This window comes from Nerophis ophidion, linkage group LG03 (genome assembly GCF_033978795.1).
Source record: "Nerophis ophidion isolate RoL-2023_Sa linkage group LG03, RoL_Noph_v1.0, whole genome shotgun sequence".
Classification (NCBI taxonomy): Eukaryota; Metazoa; Chordata; class Actinopteri; order Syngnathiformes; family Syngnathidae; genus Nerophis; species Nerophis ophidion.
The window spans coordinates 85390295-85409857 of record NC_084613.1 but is presented as its reverse complement, the minus strand read 5'-3'; the positions used below and the strand labels follow the sequence as shown (position 1 = coordinate 85409857).

Genomic DNA, 19563 nt, shown 5'->3' with positions numbered 1-19563 from the left:
TCCTCCCACCTCCAAAGACATGCACCTGGGGATAGGTTGAATGGCAACACTAAATTGGCCCTAGTGTGTGAATGTTGTCTGTCTATCTGTGTTGGCCCTGCGATGAGGTGGCGACTTGTCCAGGGTGTACCCCGCCTTCCGCCCGATTGTAGCTGAGATAGGCGCCAGCGCCCCCCGCGACCCCGAAAGGGAATAAGTGGTAAAAAATGGATGGATGGATAATAATAACTCATTGTGTAAGCTATAAGTGAAGTGAAGTGAATTATATTTATATAGCGCTTTTCTCTAGTGACTCAAAGCGCTTTACATAGTGAAACCCAATATCTAAGTTACATTTAAACCAGTGTGGGTGGCACCGGGAGAAGGTGGGTAAAGTGTCTTGCCCAAGGACACAACGGCAGTGACTAGGATGGCGGAAGCGGGAATCGAACCTGCAACCTTTAAGTTGCTGGCACGGCCACTCTACCAACCGAGCTATACTGTTTTGTTTTACAACATATATAATGTCTGTTTTTATCATTTTTTTCTTACAAAATAAAACTACCATATTTTTCGGACTATAAGTCGCAGTTTTTTTTCATAGTTTGGCCGGGGGTGCGACTTATACTCAGGAGCGACTTATATGTGAAATTATTAACACATTACCGTAAAATATCCAATAATATTATTTATCTCATTCACGTAAGAGACTAGACGTATAAGATTTGATGGGATTTATGGATTAGGAGTGAGAGATAGTTTGGTAAAGGTATAGCATGTTCTATATGTTATAGTTATTTGAATGACTCTTACCATAATATGTTAGGTTAACATAGCAGTTGCTTATTTATGCCTCATATAACCTACACTTATTCAGACTGTTGTTCACTATTCTTTATTTATTTTAAATTGCCTTTCAAATGTCTATTATTGGTGTTGGGTTTTATCAAATAAATTTCCCCCAAAATGCGACTTATACTCCAGTGTGACTTATATGTTTTTTCCCTTATTTGTTATGCATTTTCGGCAGGTGCGATTTATACTCTGAAAAATACAATGTAACGCAAAGCTGAAACTGTTTTGTTTTTGAACATACATAGTGTCTGTTTTTATAATTTTTTTCTTACAAAATAAAACTACCATATTTTTCGGACTATAAGACGCAGTTTTTTTCATAGTTCGGCCGGGGGTGCGACTTATACTCAGGAGCGACTTATATGTGAAATTATTAACACATTACCGTGAAATATCCAATAATATTATTTATCTCATTCACGTAAGAGACTAGACGTATAAGATTTCATGGGATTTATGGATTAGGAGTGAGAGATAGTTTGGTAAAGGTATAGCATGTTCTATATGTTATAGTTATTTGAATGACTCTTACCATAATATGTTAGGTTAACATAGCAGTTGCTTATTTATGCCTCATATAACCTACACTTATTCAGCCTGTTGTTCACTATTCTTTATTTATTTTAAATTGCCTTTCAAATGTCTATTCTTACTGTTGGGTTTTATCAAATAAATTTCCCCCAAAAATGCGACTTATACTCCAGTGCGACTTATATGTTTTTTCCCTTATTTGTTATGCATTTTCGGCAGGTGCGATTTATACTCTGAAAAACACAATGTAACGCAAAGCTGAAACTGTTTTGTTTTTGAACATACATAATGTCTGTTTTTATAATTTATTTCTTACAAAATAAAACTACCATATTTTTCGGACTATAAGACGCAGTTTTTTTCATAGTTCGGCCGGGGGTGCGACTTATACTCTGGAGCGACTTATGTGTGAAATTATTAACACATTGCCGTGAAATATCCAATAATATTATTTATCTCATTCACGTAAGAGACTAGACGTATAAGATTTCATGGGATTTATGGATTAGGAGTGAGAGATAGTTTGGTAAAGGTATAGCATGTTCTATATGTTCTAGTTATTTGAATGACTCTTACCATAATATGTTAGGTTAACATAGCAGTTGCTTATTTATGCCTCATATAACCTACACTTATTCAGCCTGTTGTTCACTATTCTTTATTTATTTTAAATTGCCTTTCAAATGTCTATTATTGGTGTTGGGTTTTATCAAATAAATTTCCCCCAAAATGCGACTTATACTCCAGTGCGACTAATATGTTTTTTCCCTTATGTATTATGCATTTTTGGCAGGTGCGACTTATACTCAGGAGCGACTTATATGTGAAATTATTAACACATTACCGTAAAATATCAAATAATATTATTTAGATCATTCACGTAAGAGACTAGACGTATAAGATTTCATGGGATTTATGGATTAGGAGTGAGAGATAGTTTGGTAAAGGTATAGCATGTTCTATATGTTATAGTTATTTGAATGACTCTTACCATAATATGTTAGGTTAACATAGCAGTTGCTTATTTATGCCTCATATAACCTACACTTATTCAGCCTGTTGTTCACTATTCTTTATTTATCTTAAATTGCCTTTCAAATGTCTATTCTTGCTGTTGGTTTTATCAAATAAATTTCCCCCAAAATGCGACTTATACTCCAGTGCGACTTATATGTTTTTTCCCTTATTTGTTATGCATTTTCGGCAGGTGCGATTTATACTCTGAAAAATACAATGTAACGCAAAGCTGAAACTGTTTTGTTTTTGAACATACATAATGTCTGTTTTTATAATTTTTTTTCTTACAAAATAAAACTACCATATTTTTCGGACTATAAGTCGCAGTTTTATTTCATAGTTCGGCCGGGGGTGCGACTTATACTCAGGAGCGACTTATGTGTGAAATTATTAACACATTACCGTAAAATATCCAATAATATTATTTATCTCATTCACGTAAGAGACTAGACGTATAAGATTTCATGGGATTTATGGATTAGGAGTGAGAGATAGTTTGGTAAAGGTATAGCATGTTCTATATGTTCTAGTTATTTGAATGACTCTTACCATAATATGTTAGGTTAACATAGCAGTTGCTTATTTATGCCTCATATAACCTACACTTATTCAGACTGTTGTTCACTATTCTTTATTTATCTTAAATTGCCTTTCAAATGTCTATTCTTGGTGTTGGTTTTATCAAATAAATTTCCCCCAAAATGCGACTTATACTCCAGTGCGACTAATATGTTTTTTCCCTTATGTATTATGCATTTTTGGCAGGTGCGACTTATACTCAGGAGCGACTTATATGTGAAATTATTAACACATTACCGTAAAATATCCAATAATATTATTTATCTCATTCACGTAAGAGACTAGACGTATAAGATTTCATGGGATTTATGGATTAGGAGTGAGAGATAGTTTGGTAAAGGTATAGCATGTTCTATATGTTATAGTTATTTGAATGACTCTTACCATAATATGTTAGGTTAACATAGCAGTTGCTTATTTATGCCTCATATAACCTACACTTATTCAGCCTGTTGTTCACTATTCTTTATTTATTTTAAATTGCCTTTCAAATGTCTGTCCTTGGTGTTGGGTTTTAGCAAATAAATTTCCCCCAAAAATGCGACTTATACTCCAGTGCGACTAATATGTTTTTTCCCTTATGTATTATGCATTTTTGGCAGGTGCGACTTATACTCAGGAGCGACTTATATGTGAAATTATTAACACATTACCGTAAAATATCCAATAATATTATTTATCTCATTCACGTAAGAGACTAGACGTATAAGATTTGATGGGATTTATGGATTAGGAGTGAGAGATAGTTTGGTAAAGGTATAGCATGTTCTATATGTTCTAGTTATTTGAATGACTCTTACCATAATATGTTAGGTTAACATAGCAGTTGCTTATTTATGCCTCATATAACCTACACTTATTCAGCCTGTTCTTCACTATTCTTTATTTTTAAATTGCCTTTCAAATGTCTATTCTTGGTGTTGGTTTTATCAAATAAATTTCCCCCAAAATGCTATTTATACTCCAGTGCGACTAATATGTTTTTTCACTTATGTATTATGCATTTTTGGCAGGTGCGACTTATACTCAGGAGCGACTTATATGTGAAATCATTAACACATTACCGTAAAATATCCAATAATATTACTTATCTCATTCACGTAAGAGACTAGACGTATAAGATTTCATGGGATTTATGGATTAGGAGTGAGAGATAGTTTGGTAAAGGTATAGCATGTTCTATATGTTATAGTTATTTGAATGACTCTTACCATAATATGTTAGGTTAACATAGCAGTTGCTTATTTATGCCTCATATAACCTACACTTATTCAGCCTGTTGTTCACTATTCTTTGTTTATTTTAAATTGCCTTTCAAATGTCTATTATTGGCGTTGGGTTTTATCAAATAAATTTCCCCCAAAATGCGACTTATACTCCAGTGCGACTTATATGTTTTTTCCCTTATTTGTTATGCATTTTCGGCAGGTGCGATTTATACTCTGAAAAATACAATGTAACGCAAAGCTGAAACTGTTTTGTTTTTGAACATACATAATGTCTGTTTTTATAATTTTTTTCTTACAAAATAAAACTACCATATTTTTCGGACTATAAGTCGCAGTTTTATTTCATAGTTTGGCCGGGGGTGCGACTTATACTCAGGAGCGACTTATATGTGAAATTATTAACACATTACCGTGAAATATCCAATAATATTATTTATCTCATTCACGTAAGAGACTAGATGTATAAGATTTCATGGGATTTATGGATTAGGAGTGAGAGATAGTTTGGTAAAGGTATAGCATGTTCTATATGTTATAGTTATTTGAATGACTCTTACCATAATATGTTAGGTTAACATAGCAGTTGCTTATTTATGCCTCATATAACCTACACTTATTCAGCCTGTTGTTCACTATTCTTTATTTATTTTAAATTGCCTTTCAAATGTCTATTCTTGGCGTTGGTTTTATCAAATAAATTTCCCCCAAAATGCGACTTATACTCCAGTGCGACTAATATGTTTTTTCCCTTATGTATTATGCATTTTTGGCAGGTGCGACTTATACTCAGGAGCGACTTATATGTGAAATTATTAACACATTACCGTAAAATATCAAATAATATTATTTATCTCATTCACGTAAGAGACTAGACGTATAAGATTTCATGGGATTTATGGATTAGGAGTGAGAGATAGTTTGGTAAAGGTATAGCATGTTCTATATGTTATAGTTATTTGAATGACTCTTACCATAATATGTTAGGTTAACATAGCAGTTGCTTATTTATGCCTCATATAACCTACACTTATTCAGCCTGTTGTTCACTATTCTTTATTTATTTTAAATTGCCTTTCAAATGTCTATTCTTGGTGTTGGTTTTATCAAATAAATTTCCCCCAAAATGCGACTTATACTCCAGTGCGACGAATATGTTTTTTCCCTTATGTATTATGCATTTTTGGCAGGTGCGACTTATACTCAGGAGCGATTTATATGTGAAATTATTAACACATTACCGTAAAATATCCAATAATATTATTTATCTCATTCACGTAAGAGACTAGACGTATAAGATTTCATGGGATTTATGGATTAGGAGTGAGAGATAGTTTGGTAAAGGTATAGCATGTTCTATATGTTCTAGTTATTTGAATGACTCTTACCATAATATGTTAGGTTAACATAGCAGTTGCTTATTTATGCCTCATATAACCTACACTTATTCAGCCTGTTGTTCACTATTCTTTATTTATTTTAAATTGCCTTTCAAATGTCTATTATTGGCGTTGGGTTTTATCAAATAAATTTCCCCCAAAATGCGACTTATACTCCAGTGCGACTTATATGTTTTTTCCCTTATTTGTTATGCATTTTCGGCAGGTGCGATTTATACTCTGAAAAATACAATGTAACGCAAAGCTGAAACTGTTTTGTTTTTGAACATACATAATGTCTGTTTTTATAATTTTTTTCTTACAAAATAAAACTACCATATTTTTCGGACTATAAGTCGCAGTTTTTTTTCATAGTTTGGCCGGGGGTGCGACTTATACTCAGGAGCGACTTATATGTGAAATTATTAAGACATTACCGTAAAATATCCAATAATATTATTTATCTCATTCACGTAAGAGACTAGACGTATAAGATTTCATGGGATTTATGGATTAGGAGTGAGAGATAGTTTGGTAAAGGTATAGCATGTTCTATATGTTATAGTTATTTGAATGACTCTTACCATAATATGTTAGGTTAACATAGCAGTTGCTTATTTATGCCTCATATAACCTACACTTATTCAGCCTGTTGTTCACTATTCTTTATTTATTTTAAATTGCCTTTCAAATGTCTATTCTTGGTGTTGGTTTTATCAAATAAACTTCCCCCAAAATGCGACTTATACTCCAGTGCGACTAATATGTTTTTTCCCTTATGTATTATGCATTTTTGGCAGGTGCGACTTATACTCAGGAGCGACTTATATGTGAAATTATTAACACATTACCGTGAAATATCCAATAATATTATTTATCTCATTCACGTAAGAGACTAGACGTATAAGATTTCATGGGATTTATGGATTAGGAGTGAGAGATAGTTTGGTAAAGGTATAGCATGTTCTATATGTTATAGTTATTTGAATGATTCTTACCATAATATGTTAGGTTAACATAGCAGTTGGTTATTTATGCCTCATATAACCTACACTTATTCAGCCTGTTGTTCACTATTCTTTATTTATTTTAAATTGCCTTTCAAATGTCTATTATTGGCGTTGGGTTTTATCAAATAAATTTCCCCCAAAATGCGACTTATACTCCAGTGCGACTTATATGTTTTTTCCCTTATTTGTTATGCATTTTCGGCAGGTGCGATTTATACTCTGAAAAATACAATGTAACGCAAAGCTGAAACTGTTTTGTTTTTGAACATACATAATGTCTGTTTTTATAATTTTTTTCTTACAAAATAAAACTACCATATTTTTCGGACTATAAGACGCAGTTTTTTTTCATAGTTTGGCCGGGGGTGCGATTTATACTCAGGAGCGACTTATATGTGAAATTATTAACACATTACCGTAAAATATCCAATAATATTATTTATCTCATTCACGTAAGAGACTAGACGTATAAGATTTCATGGGATTTATCGATTAGGAGTGACAGATTGTTTGGTATATGTCAGTGGTCCCCAACCACCGGGCCGCGGCCCGATTGGTACTGGGCCGCAGAAGAATTTTTTATTAATTTTTATTTAAAAAAAAACAAAAAAAACATTTTTTTTTTTTAAATAAATCAACATAAAAAACACAATATCCACTTACAATTAGTGCACCAACGACAAAAACCTCCCTTTTTCATGACAAAACATCCCTTTTTCATGACAAAGAAAAAAAAAAGGACCCCCCCCTCCCCCGGGCCGCGGGGCAAATTATTAAGCATTGACCGGTCCGCGGATAACAAAAGGTTGGGGACCACTGCTATATGCGCAGTGGGAGAGTGGCCGTGCGCAACCCGAGGGTCCCTGGTTCAAATCCCACCTAGTACCAACCTCGTCACGTCCGTTGTGTCCTGAGCAAGACACTTCACCCTTGCTCCTGATGGGTGCTGGTTGGCGCCTTGCATGGCAGCTCCCTCCATCAGTGTGTGAATGTGTGTGTGAATGTGGAAGTAGTGTCAAAGTGCTTTGAGTACCTTGAAGGTAGAAAAGCGCTATACAAGTACAACCCAGAAAGACTCTTACCATAATATGTTAGGTTAACATAGCAGTTGGTTATTTATGCCTCATATAACCTACACTTATTCAGCCTGTTGTTGGTGTTGGTTTTATCAAATAAATTTCCCCCAAAAATGCGACTTATACTCCAGTGCGACTAATATGTTTTTTCCCTTCTTTATTATGCATTTTCGGCAGGTGCGACTTATACTCAGGAGCGACTTATACTCTGAAAAATACAATGTAACACAAAGCTGAATCTGTTTTGTTTTTGAACATACATAATGTATGTTTTTATCATTTTTTCTTCCAAATGCTTCCCGCATACATTGACTTTGTAGGCGTTGGTTTGAAAAAGTTGTGACATTCCAGTATCAACTACATATTTTCCAAATGTTTTTTTTTTGTTAGAATTAAATGCATTTACCCCTGACTTCTGATTTCAAAAGCAAGTATCCATCGATCTGTATGTAAAACATGGAATAGTGAAATCTCGTTGGCATCAACATGCTCGTCTTGGTCCGCAGGCACGAAATCCAAAATGTTGACCTGGGACATCATGGCCAAACGCATGAGTGAAATAGGCCGGGCCTCGGCTGCCATGCAGGACCAGGTTCATGAACTGGACTGAACGCCCTGCAGGGACGTCCTCCATTGTCCACACCCCCCGCTGAGGTGAGTGCTGATCAGTCTGCTATCAACACACCATGTTTGTTTGGGAACTATACAAATGATATCAAGGCGACAAAGTGAGCAATCCGTGAAATGGAACCTAAAGGGTGGAACTAAGTTCACTGATTGGTTGACAGACACAAAAATGTGAAACGTCAAACTAATAATTCTGTAACAAAGTCAGACAATAACTAGACTAAAGGAATGCTGGGAATAAAGTAAATATGTTGACCAACAAATGAACATATTATTAATTACCCAAGTCAAATTGTGACAAAAAGTTGTCATTTTACAAATAAAAAAATATATCCATCCATTTCCTACCGCTTATTCCCTTTCGGGGTCGCGGGGGGCGCTGGCGCCTCTCTCAGCTACAATCGGGCGGAAGGCGGGGTACACCCTGGACAAGTCGCCACTTCATCGCAGGGCCAACACAGTGGTAGAGGGGTTAGTGCGTCTGCCTCACAATACGAAGGTCTTGCAGTCCTGGGTTCAAATCCAGGCTCGGGATCTTTCTGTGTGGAGTAATGTAAAATGTAAAATGGTTAAAAAAATTCTTGTGACTAAGCTGACAGCTTTTTATTTTTTGTACTTTTTTTTACTATAAACTTGTTTACAGTGCATTACTGTAAATGAAAAATGGTTAAAAAAAATTCTCGTGACTGAGCTGCCAGGTTTTTTTTTTGTTTTTTTTAAATGAACTTTTTACAGTGCATTACTGTAAATGGAAAATGGTTAAAAACATGATTGTGACTGAGCTGCCAGTTTTTTTTGTTTTGTTTTTTTTTTACTATAAACTTGTTTACAGTTTATTAATGTAAATGGAAAATGGTCAAAACAATTCTCGTGACTGAGCTGCCAGGTTTTTTTTTATTTTTTAATGTAAACTTATTCACAGTGCATTACTGAAAATTGAAAATGGTTAAACAAATTATTGTGACTAAGCTGACAGCTTTTTATTTTTATTCTTTTACTATAAACTTGTTTACAGTGCATTAATGTAAAATGTAAAATGGTTAAAAAAATTCTTGTGACTAAGCTGACAGCTTTTTATTTTTTGTACTTTTTTTACTATAAATTTGTTTTCAGTGCATTACTGTAAATGAAAAATGGTTAAAAAAATTCTCGTGACTGAGCTGCCAGTTTTTTTTTTTTTTTAAATGAACTTTTTACAGTGCATTACTGTAAATGGAAAATGGTTAAAAACATGATTGTGACTGAGCTGCCAGGTTTTTTTTTTTTTTATGTAAACTTATTTACAGTGCATTACTGAAAATTGAAAATGGTTAAACAAATTATTGTGACTAAGCTGACAGCTTTTTATTTTTATTCTTTTACTATAAACTTGTTTACAGTGCATTAATGTAAAATGTAAAATGGTTAAAAAAATTCTTGTGACTAAGCTGACAGCTTTTTATTTTTTGTACTTTTTTTTACTATAAACTTGTTTACAGTGCATTACTGTAAATGAAAAATGGTTAAAAAAAATTCTCGTGACTGAGCTGCCAGGTTTTTTTTTTGTTTTTTTTAAATGAACTTTTTACAGTGCATTACTGTAAATGGAAAATGGTTAAAAACATGATTGTGACTGAGCTGCCAGTTTTTTTTGTTTTGTTTTTTTTTTACTATAAACTTGTTTACAGTTTATTAATGTAAATGGAAAATGGTCAAAACAATTCTCGTGACTGAGCTGCCAGGTTTTTTTTTATTTTTTAATGTAAACTTATTCACAGTGCATTACTGAAAATTGAAAATGGTTAAACAAATTATTGTGACTAAGCTGACAGCTTTTTATTTTTATTCTTTTACTATAAACTTGTTTACAGTGCATTAATGTAAAATGTAAAATGGTTAAAAAAATTCTTGTGACTAAGCTGACAGCTTTTTATTTTTTGTACTTTTTTTACTATAAATTTGTTTTCAGTGCATTACTGTAAATGAAAAATGGTTAAAAAAATTCTCGTGACTGAGCTGCCAGTTTTTTTTTTTTTTTAAATGAACTTTTTACAGTGCATTACTGTAAATGGAAAATGGTTAAAAACATGATTGTGACTGAGCTGCCAGGTTTTTTTTTTTTTTATGTAAACTTATTTACAGTGCATTACTGAAAATTGAAAATGGTTAAACAAATTATTGTGACTAAGCTGACAGCTTTTTATTTTTATTCTTTTACTATAAACTTGTTTACAGTGCATTAATGTAAAATGTAAAATGGTTAAAAAAATTCTTGTGACTAAGCTGACAGCTTTTTATTTTTTGTACTTTTTTTACTATAAACTTGTCTACATTGCATTACTGTAAATGAAAAATGGTTAAAAAAATTCTCGTGACTGAGCTGCCAGTTTTTTATTTTATTTTTTTTTTTAAATGAACTTTTTACAGTGCATTACTGTAAATGGAAAATGATTAAAAACATGATTGTAAATGAGCTGCCAGTTTTTTTTTTTGTTTTTTTTTTTTACTATAAACTTGTTTACAGTGCATTAATGTAAATGGAAAATGGTCAAAAAAATTCTCGTGACTGAGCTGCCAGGTTTTTGTTTTTTTTAATGTAAACTTATTTACAGTGCATTACTGAAAATTGAAAATGGTTAAACAAATTATTGTGACTAAGCTGACAGCTTTTTATTTTTATTCTTTTACTATAAACTTGTTTACAGTGCATTAATGTAAAATGTAAAATGGTTAAAAAAATTATTGTGACTGAGCTGCCAGGTTTTTTTTTTTTTTTTTTAAATTAACTTTTTACAGTGCATTACTGTAAATGGAAAATGGTTAAAAACATGATTGTGACTGAGCTGCCAGTTTTTTTTTTTTTTTTTTTTTTTACTATAAACTTGTTTACAGTTTATTAATGTAAATGGAAAATGGTCAAAAAAATTCTCGTGACTGAGGTGCCAGGTTTTTGTTTTTTTTAATGTAAACTTATTTACAGTGCATTACTGAAAATTGAAAATGGTTAAACACATTATTGTGACTAAGCTGACAGCTTTTTATTTTTATTCTTTTACTATAAACTTGTTTACAGTGCATTAATGTAAAATGTAAAATGGTAAAAAAAATTCTTGTGACTAAGTGACAGCTTTTTATTTTTTGTACTTTTTTTACTATAAACTTGTTTACAGTGCATTACTGTAAATGAAAAATGGTTAAAAAAATTCTCGTGACTGAGCTGCCAGTTTTTTATTTTATTTTTTTTTTTAAATGAACTTTTTACAGTGCATTACTGTAAATGGAAAATGGTTAAAAACATGATTGTAAATGAGCTGCCAGTTTTTTGTTTTGTTTTTTTTTTACTATAAACTTGTTTACAGTTTATTAATGTAAATGGAAAATGGTCAAAAAAATTCTCGTGACTGAGCTGCCAGGTTTTTTTTTTTATGTAAACTTATTTACAGTGCATTACTGAAAATTGAAAATGGTTAAACAAATTATTGTGACAAAGCTGACAGCTTTTTATTTTTATTCTTTTACTATAAACTTGTTTACAGTGCATTACTGTAAAATGTAAAATGGTTAAAAAAAATTATTGTGACTAAGCTGACAGCTTTTTATTTTTTGTACTTTTTTTACTATAAACTTGTTTACAGTGCATTACTGTAAATGAAAAATGGTTAAAAAAATTCTCATGACTGAGCTGCCAGGTTTTTTTTTTATGTTTTAAATGAACTTTTTACAGTGCGTTAATCTAAATGGAAAATGGTTAAAAACATGATTGTGACTGAGCTGCCAGTTGTTTTTAATTTTTAATTTTTTTTTTTTTTTTTACTATAAACTTGTTTACAGTGCATTACTGTAAATGGAAAATGGTCAAAAAAATGAATTTTTTTTTATAGATTTGCGACCCCCAAAAAAAGGAATAAGCGGTAGAAAATGGATGGATGGATGGATGTAATATTACAAAGGACAACATTTTGCTTTGACAAAAATAAGGATGAACACGGTCGTGATTTATTGAGAAGGAAATGTATTTAAACAATGTTATGAGGAAAAGGTGGCAATTAGAGATAATATCGATACTATCGACCGATAAATGCTTTAAAATGTAATATCGGAAATTATCGGTATCCGTTCGAAACGTAAAATGTATGACTTTTTAAAAGGCAACTGTACGGAGTGCTTACATGGGCGTAGGGAGAAGTACAGAGCACCAATAAACATTAAAGGCACTGCCTTTGCGTGCCGGCCCAATCACATAATATCTACGGCTTTTCACACGCACAAGTGAATGCAAGGCATACTTGGTCGACAGCCGTACAGGTCACACTGAGGGTGGCCGTATAAACAACTTTTAACAGTTACAAATATGCGCCACACTGTAAACCCACACCAAACATGAATGACACAACTATTTCGGGAGAACATCCGCACCGTAACACGACATAAACACAACAGAACAAATACCAAGAACCCCTTGCAGTACTAACTATTCCGGGACGCTACAATATACACCCACCCACTTCAGCCTCCTCATGCTCTCTCACGGAGAGCATGTCCCAAATTCCAAGCTGCCGTTTTGAGGCATAGTAAAAAAAAAAATAATGCACTTTGTGACTTTAATAATAAATATGGCAGCGCCATGTTGGCATTTTTTTCCATAACTTGAGTTGATTTATTTTGGAAAACCTTGTTACATTGTTTAATGCATCACAACAAAATTAGGCACAATAATGTGTTAATTCCACGACTGTATATATCGGTATCGGTTGATATCGGAATCGGTAATTAAGAGTTGGACAATATCGGATGCTGGCAAAAAAGCCATTATCAGACATCTCTAGTTGCAATGTCCCAAAATAGTGTCATTTATGAGGGGAAAATTAGACGTAAGAAAGTTTTGATGTTATGAGACAAAAGTAGCAATTTTAGGACAACGAAAAAGTGGGAATTTTACACAAAGTCTGTTAATTATGAGAAGAAAGTAGGAACTTAAAAATAATAGTTTTAATTAGGGCTGGGCAACGATTAAAATTTTTAACCGAAGTTAATCGCACTATTTCTCCGATTAATGGCGATTAACTGCATTGTATACGCAAAGCCCAATAATGAATTCAAAAGTAGTGTGTAGTGCACCTTTATTGGAATATTCTCCCACATGAACTAAAGCGCCAAAACATTTGTTGTGCAAACACAATTTAAATCAGTCCTTGTTAAACAGTAGCAGTTAAATAGCATATTTGATGAAAATCAACTCCAAAAATGTAAATACAAACATTTAAGCTTATTGCCACTGCCAGGGTATTTAAGTTATCCTGTTTGTTATGGAAAATAAATATAATCTACATACAAATCTCTGAGCCACAATCATAACATCTGAACAGGCAATTTCTGAGGTAACAGCAGAAACATTTTTTTTTATCAGGATCTTATGTTTAAAAAACCTAAATTATAGGTAGTGGGCTGTTTTAGGGGATTTTTGATCAAATTATCCGTAGTAGCAATATTAATAATGTTGTGTTTATTCTGCGTAGTGCACTTAAAATAATTATGACCATATCTAGGAATTGATATGATGGGAATTTTCCGATTGTTTGCTTGGTGCTTTGATAAACTGAAGGCATCATATACATGGTACTATATTGTGATGTTATGAGCCAGGGGAAAAAAGAACTACCCTACCCAGCATGCAACAGGAGTGAGGAGCATGCGCGGTAGCCCGGTATAGGTTGTGTCGCCATGACGGCATCTTGTATGTTGTGATATGCACGCTCTGAAAGTAAACGTTAAGAACTCAGCCAACACTCCTGGTCTGCATTATTCATAAATAGACAGACAACACATATACTCCGCTGCTTCACAGGCCGCTGGATGTAGCCGGCAAAGTATTCCCATGCTAGCTAGCCGCTCTAGCAAGCACGCCTCATTCAGTCCAAAACGGCCCGATCTATCCACATCCAGAATTGTCCGGCGGTCGTAAGTGATCCCGGAGTGACCACGCTGTAAGCCAGCCATGACATTTGCAGAATTGTCCGGTATTTTTGCCAAATGTTCCATCTTTACCAAGAGCCCCTCCACGCCGTGGGTGACACCATCTTGTTAAGAAAAGGCGTTAACAAAATAAAAGCATGTAAACAACATACGCAAATGTGCGATAAAATAATTGTCGGCGTTAATAGATTGATGAGTTAACTCGTAATTAACGCATTAATTTGCCCACCCCTAGTTTTAATGTATGATGAGATTTTTTTGCAGTTTTTTAACGAAATGTGTGCAATTTACAGTCATGGAGTTGAAATATTGTAAGAAGAAAGTTGCATTCATACCTCAAATTCCACCTGGAATAGTTACAAAAATGGTCCCTTTATAAGGAAATATGAAAAACAAAAACACTCAGTTTCTGGAGAAAATAGTGGAGCTTTTACAATGATAATGTTGTAATGTTATGAGACCAAAAAGTAACAATTTTAGGATAGAAAATTGGCAAACAAAACGGCAGATAATGTCTTCCCTTATACACACAGCATAATAATAATAATACTCCAATGTTTAAACACAGTACAAGACATCAAGCGGTGCGGCTTCATAGCTTACCTAAGTCCTACTAAAACTTTGTGTAACCGTGTGTAATGTTCTATATTTTTAATGGAACAAATAAAATGTTTTTTTTTTTTAATTTGAGTCATATTGCCATCGTAGTGCAGTCTACACATTTCTCTTATGTTTGACTGCCATCTACTGGTCACACTTATCGTTACACCATGTACCAAATAAAATAGCTTCGAGGTCGCTAGGCAAAACCAGAAATATTCCGTACATTAGGCGCACCGGGTTATAAGGCGCGCTGTCGATTTTTTAGGAAAAAATATTTTAAATGCGCTTTATACAAACCCTGTTTTCATATGAGTTGGGAAATTGTGTTAGATGTAAATATAAACAGAATACAATGATTTGCAAATCCTTTTCAACCCATATTCAGTTGAATATGCTACAAAGACAACATATTTGATATTGAAACTCATAAACTTTTATTTTTTTTTGCAAATAATAATTAACTTAGAATTTCATGGCTGCAACACGTGCCAAAGTAGTTGGGAAAGGGCATGTTCACCACTGTGTTACATCACCTTTTCTCTTAACAACACTCAATAAACGTTTGGGAACTGAGGAAACTAATTGTTGAAGCTTTGAAAGTGGAATTCTTTCCCATTCTTGTTTTATGTAGAGCTTCAGTCCTTCAACAGTCCGGGGTCTCCGCTGTCGTATTTGACGCTTCATAATGCGCCACACATTTTCGATGGGAAACAGGTCTGGACTGCAGGCGGGCCAGTAAAGTACCTGCACTCTTTTACTACGAAGCCACTCTGTTGTAACACATGGCTTGGCATTGTCTTGCTGAAATAAGCAGGGGCGTCTATGATAACGTTGCTTGGATGACAACATATGTTTTTCCAAAACCTGTATGGACCTTTCAGCATTAATGGTGCCTTCACAGATGTGTAAGTTACCCATGCCTTGGGCACTAATGCACCCCCATACCATCACACATGCTGGCTTTTACACTTGGTTATTTTCCTCTTTGTGCCAGAGGACACCACGTCCACAGTTTCCAACTATAATTTGAAATGTGGACTCGTCAGACCACAGAACACCTCTCCACTTTGCATCAGTCCATCTTAGATGAGCTCGGGCCCAGCGAAGCCAGCGGCGTTTCTGGGTGTTGTTGATAAATGGGTTTGGCTTTGCATAGTAGAGTTTTAACTTGCACTTACAGATGTAGCGACCAACTGTAGTTACTGACAGTGGTTTTATGAAGTGTCCCTGAGCCCATGTGGTGATATCCTTTACACACTGATGTCGGTTTTTGATGCAGTATCGCCTGAGGGATCAAAGGTCCGTAATGTCATTGCTTACGTGCAGTGATTTCTCCAGATTCTATAAACCTTTTGATGATTTTACGGACCGTAGATGGTAAAATCCCTAAATTCCTAGCAATAGCTCGTTGAGAAATGTTGTTCTAAAACTGTTCGACAATTTGATTACAAATTGGTGACCTTCACCCCATCCTTGTTTGTGAATTACTTAGAATTTCATGGAAGCTGCTTTTATACCCAATCATGACACCCACCTGTTCCCAATTAGCCTGCACACCTGTGGGATGTTCCAAATATGTTTGATGAGCATTTGTTAACTTTATCAGTATTTATTGCCACCTTTTCCAACTTATTTGTCACGTTTTGCTGGCATCAAATTCTAAAGTTAATTATTTGCAACAAAAAAAAAAGTTAATCAGTTTGAACATCAAATATGTTGTCTTGGTGGTGAACATGCCCTTTCCCAACTACTTTGGCACGTGTTGCAGCCATGAAATTCTAAGTTAATTATTATTTGCAAAAATAAATAAAGTTTATGAGTTTGAACATCAAATATGTTGTCTTTGTAGCATATTCAACTGAATATGGGTTGAAAAGGATTTGCAAATCATTGTATTCTGTTTATATTTACGTCTAACATAATTTCCCAACTCCTATGGAAACGGGGTTTGTAGTTGGGAAAATACGTAATTACGAGAAAACTGTTACTTTTAATTAATTTTTTTTTTATTTTTATGGATTGGCAGACCGGGGTGGTGGTTCCTCTCTTTAAGAAGGGGGACCGGAGGGTGTGTTCCAACTATGGTGGGATCACACTCCTCAGCCTTCCCGGTAAGGTTTATTCAGGTGTACTGGAGAGGAGGCTACGCCGGATAGTCCAACCTCGGATTCAGGAGGAACAGTGTGGTTTTCGTCCTGGTCGTGGAACTGTGGACCAGCTCTATACTCTGGGCAGGGTTCTTGAGGGTGCATGGGAGTTTGCCCAACCAGTCTACATGTGCTTTGTGGACTTGGAGAAGGCATTGGACCGTGTCCCTCGGGAAGTCCTGTGGGGAGTGCTCAGAGAGTATGGGGTATCGGACTGTCTTATTGTGGCGGTCCACTTCCTGTATGATCAGTGCCAGAGCTTGGTCCGCATTGCCGGCAGTAAGTCGGACACATTTCCAGTGAGGGTTGGACTCCGCCAAGGTTGCCCTTTGTTCATAACTTTTATGGACAGAATTTCTAGGCGCAGTCAAGGCGTTGAGGGGTTCTGGTTTGGTGACCGCAGGATTAGGTCTCTGCTTTTTGCAGATGATGTGGTCCTGATGGCTTCATCTGACCGGGATCTTCAGCTCTCACTGGACCGGTTCGCAGCCGAGTGTGAAGCGACCGGAATGAGAATCAGCACCTCCAAGTCCGAGTCCATGGTTCTCGCCTGGAAAAGGGTGGAGTGCCATCTCCGGGTTGGGGAGGAGACCCTGCCCCAAGTGGAGGAGTTCAAGTACCTAGGAGTCTTGTTCACGAGTGAGGGAAGAGTGGATCGTGAGATCGACAGGCGGATCGGTGCGGCGTCTTTAGTAATGCGGACGTTGTACCGATCCGTTGTGGTGAAGAAGGAGCTGAGCCGGAAGGCAAAGCTCTCAATTTACCGGTCGATCTACGTTCCCATCCTCACCTATGGTCATGAGCTTTGGGTCATCACCGAAAGGATAAGATCACGGGTACAAGCGGCCCAAATGAGTTTCCAGGTCTCTCCCTTAGAGATAGGGTGAGAAGCTCTGCCATCCGGGAGGAACTCAAAGTAAAGCCGCTGCTCCTCCACATGGAGAGGATCCAGATGAGGTGGTTCGGGCATCTGGTCAGGATGCCACCCGAACGCCTTTAGGTCACGTCCAACCGGTAGGAGGCCACGGGGAAGACCCAGGACACGTTGGGAAGACTATGTCTCCCGGCTGGCCTGGGAACGCCTCGGGATCCCCCGGGAAGAGCTAGACGAAGTGGCTGGGGAGAGGGAAGTCTGGGCTTCCCTGCTTAGGCTGTTGCCCCCGCGACCCGACCTCGGATAAGCGGAAGATGATGGATGGATTTTTTTTTATTTCAGAAAAAAGTGAAATTTACAGTCATGGAATTGAAAAGTTGCAATTTTACCTCAAATTCCACCTGGAATAATTACAAACATGAGGGGAATGAATAATGAGAAACGAGTCTACATTTTGGGAGACAATGGAGGGACTTACACAATATTTAAGTTGCCACTTCATGAGATCATGAAGTGGCAACTTAAGGATAGAAAATTGGCAATTTTGCAACCCCCCCCAAAAAATGTCATAGTAATCAGGGAAGGAAGTTGCCATTTTCCAAAAATAAAGTTGTAGGATTAGGAGAAAAATCCCATGAAAGTTGTAATTTCTTGAGTACAATTGTGAAATAAATGAAACTTTTTAAGGTGATAAAAAACATTCTAATACATGCGGGGGCTGATTTTTTTTAAATGTTCATTTTGCAGTATTTTGGTGTATTACTTTGCGGTCAATCTGATGTTCTTGTGTACTAAAATTGAAAAGTGTTCTCCTTGTTGCCAGCAGAGGGCGCCACAGGAAGATGATGTGAGTGCAGCTGCAAGGAGGTCCATCACTTTGTACAGGACTGTTTATTACTTACGTCTCTTATTATGATTACAATGTCTTGTTTGTTTTTTTTGTTTTTTTTTTACCAATTACCAGCTTATGTTTCGCAATCAAAGGATGGGACTTTCACGTTTCATGAGGAATGCTTGTATAAAAAGAAAATAAAACCCTGTGGAAAAAGGGTAGAAGGACTGTAAGATAAGCCACTCGCAAACTTGTATGTTATTTTTGTCAACGAGTTCTTCTTTCCCCAAGGAGATGCACTTTTATTTCCTGACATGAGTTAACTTCTTGTCTCTTTTTTTGTTGTCGTCGTCGTCGTCGAATCTGAAGGCTTTATTGGGAATCTTGTGTTTGGTGAGCCGGGCAGAGGTTTAACTTATTGAGAAAGACTTGCTGTTTTTTCTACCTTTTTCACAAGTAATGCATCTTTGCTTCGATAATGTCATTAAAAAACAGAACATTCGCTTTTCCCTTTTTTTTTTATTTTGCAATGTAGGCTTTTTCTCTTTGTCTCTCCTTACAAAAGTAGAGTTAAAATGCTCGCCCAGGACAGACGCTAAAACACTTTTTTTTCCCCAAGTTTGACACTTTGAGGGACTTTCTAACGCAGGGGTGTCCAAACTTTTTACACTGAGGGCCGCACACTGAAAAGTCATAGCATGAGGGGACTATTTTAATATTTTTTATGTTCAAAACTAACACAGTATATAGATTTTTTTAACCGTTAGGGATCCCCTTAATTTTGGTGTGGAGGACCTGGAAGAGTTTGTTACAGTACAAAAAATTCATATATTTTTATATATATATGTATATATGTAAAAGTGTGTATATATATAT

At 35.4% G+C, this 19563-nt stretch overlaps 1 protein-coding gene across 1 annotated transcript in view; it reads left to right on the top strand.

The window, feature by feature from the left end:
- The window catches only part of mta1 (metastasis associated 1), a 176087-nt gene extending 156898 nt beyond the window's left edge, over window positions 1-19189 (top strand). The window contains 2 exon segments of the mRNA XM_061896254.1: window positions 8159-8306; window positions 18682-19189. Of these exon segments, the coding sequence (XP_061752238.1) occupies window positions 8159-8262 (104 nt within the window). The 3' untranslated portion in view covers window positions 8263-8306; window positions 18682-19189.
- The last annotated feature ends 374 nt before the right edge of the window (window positions 19190-19563 follow it).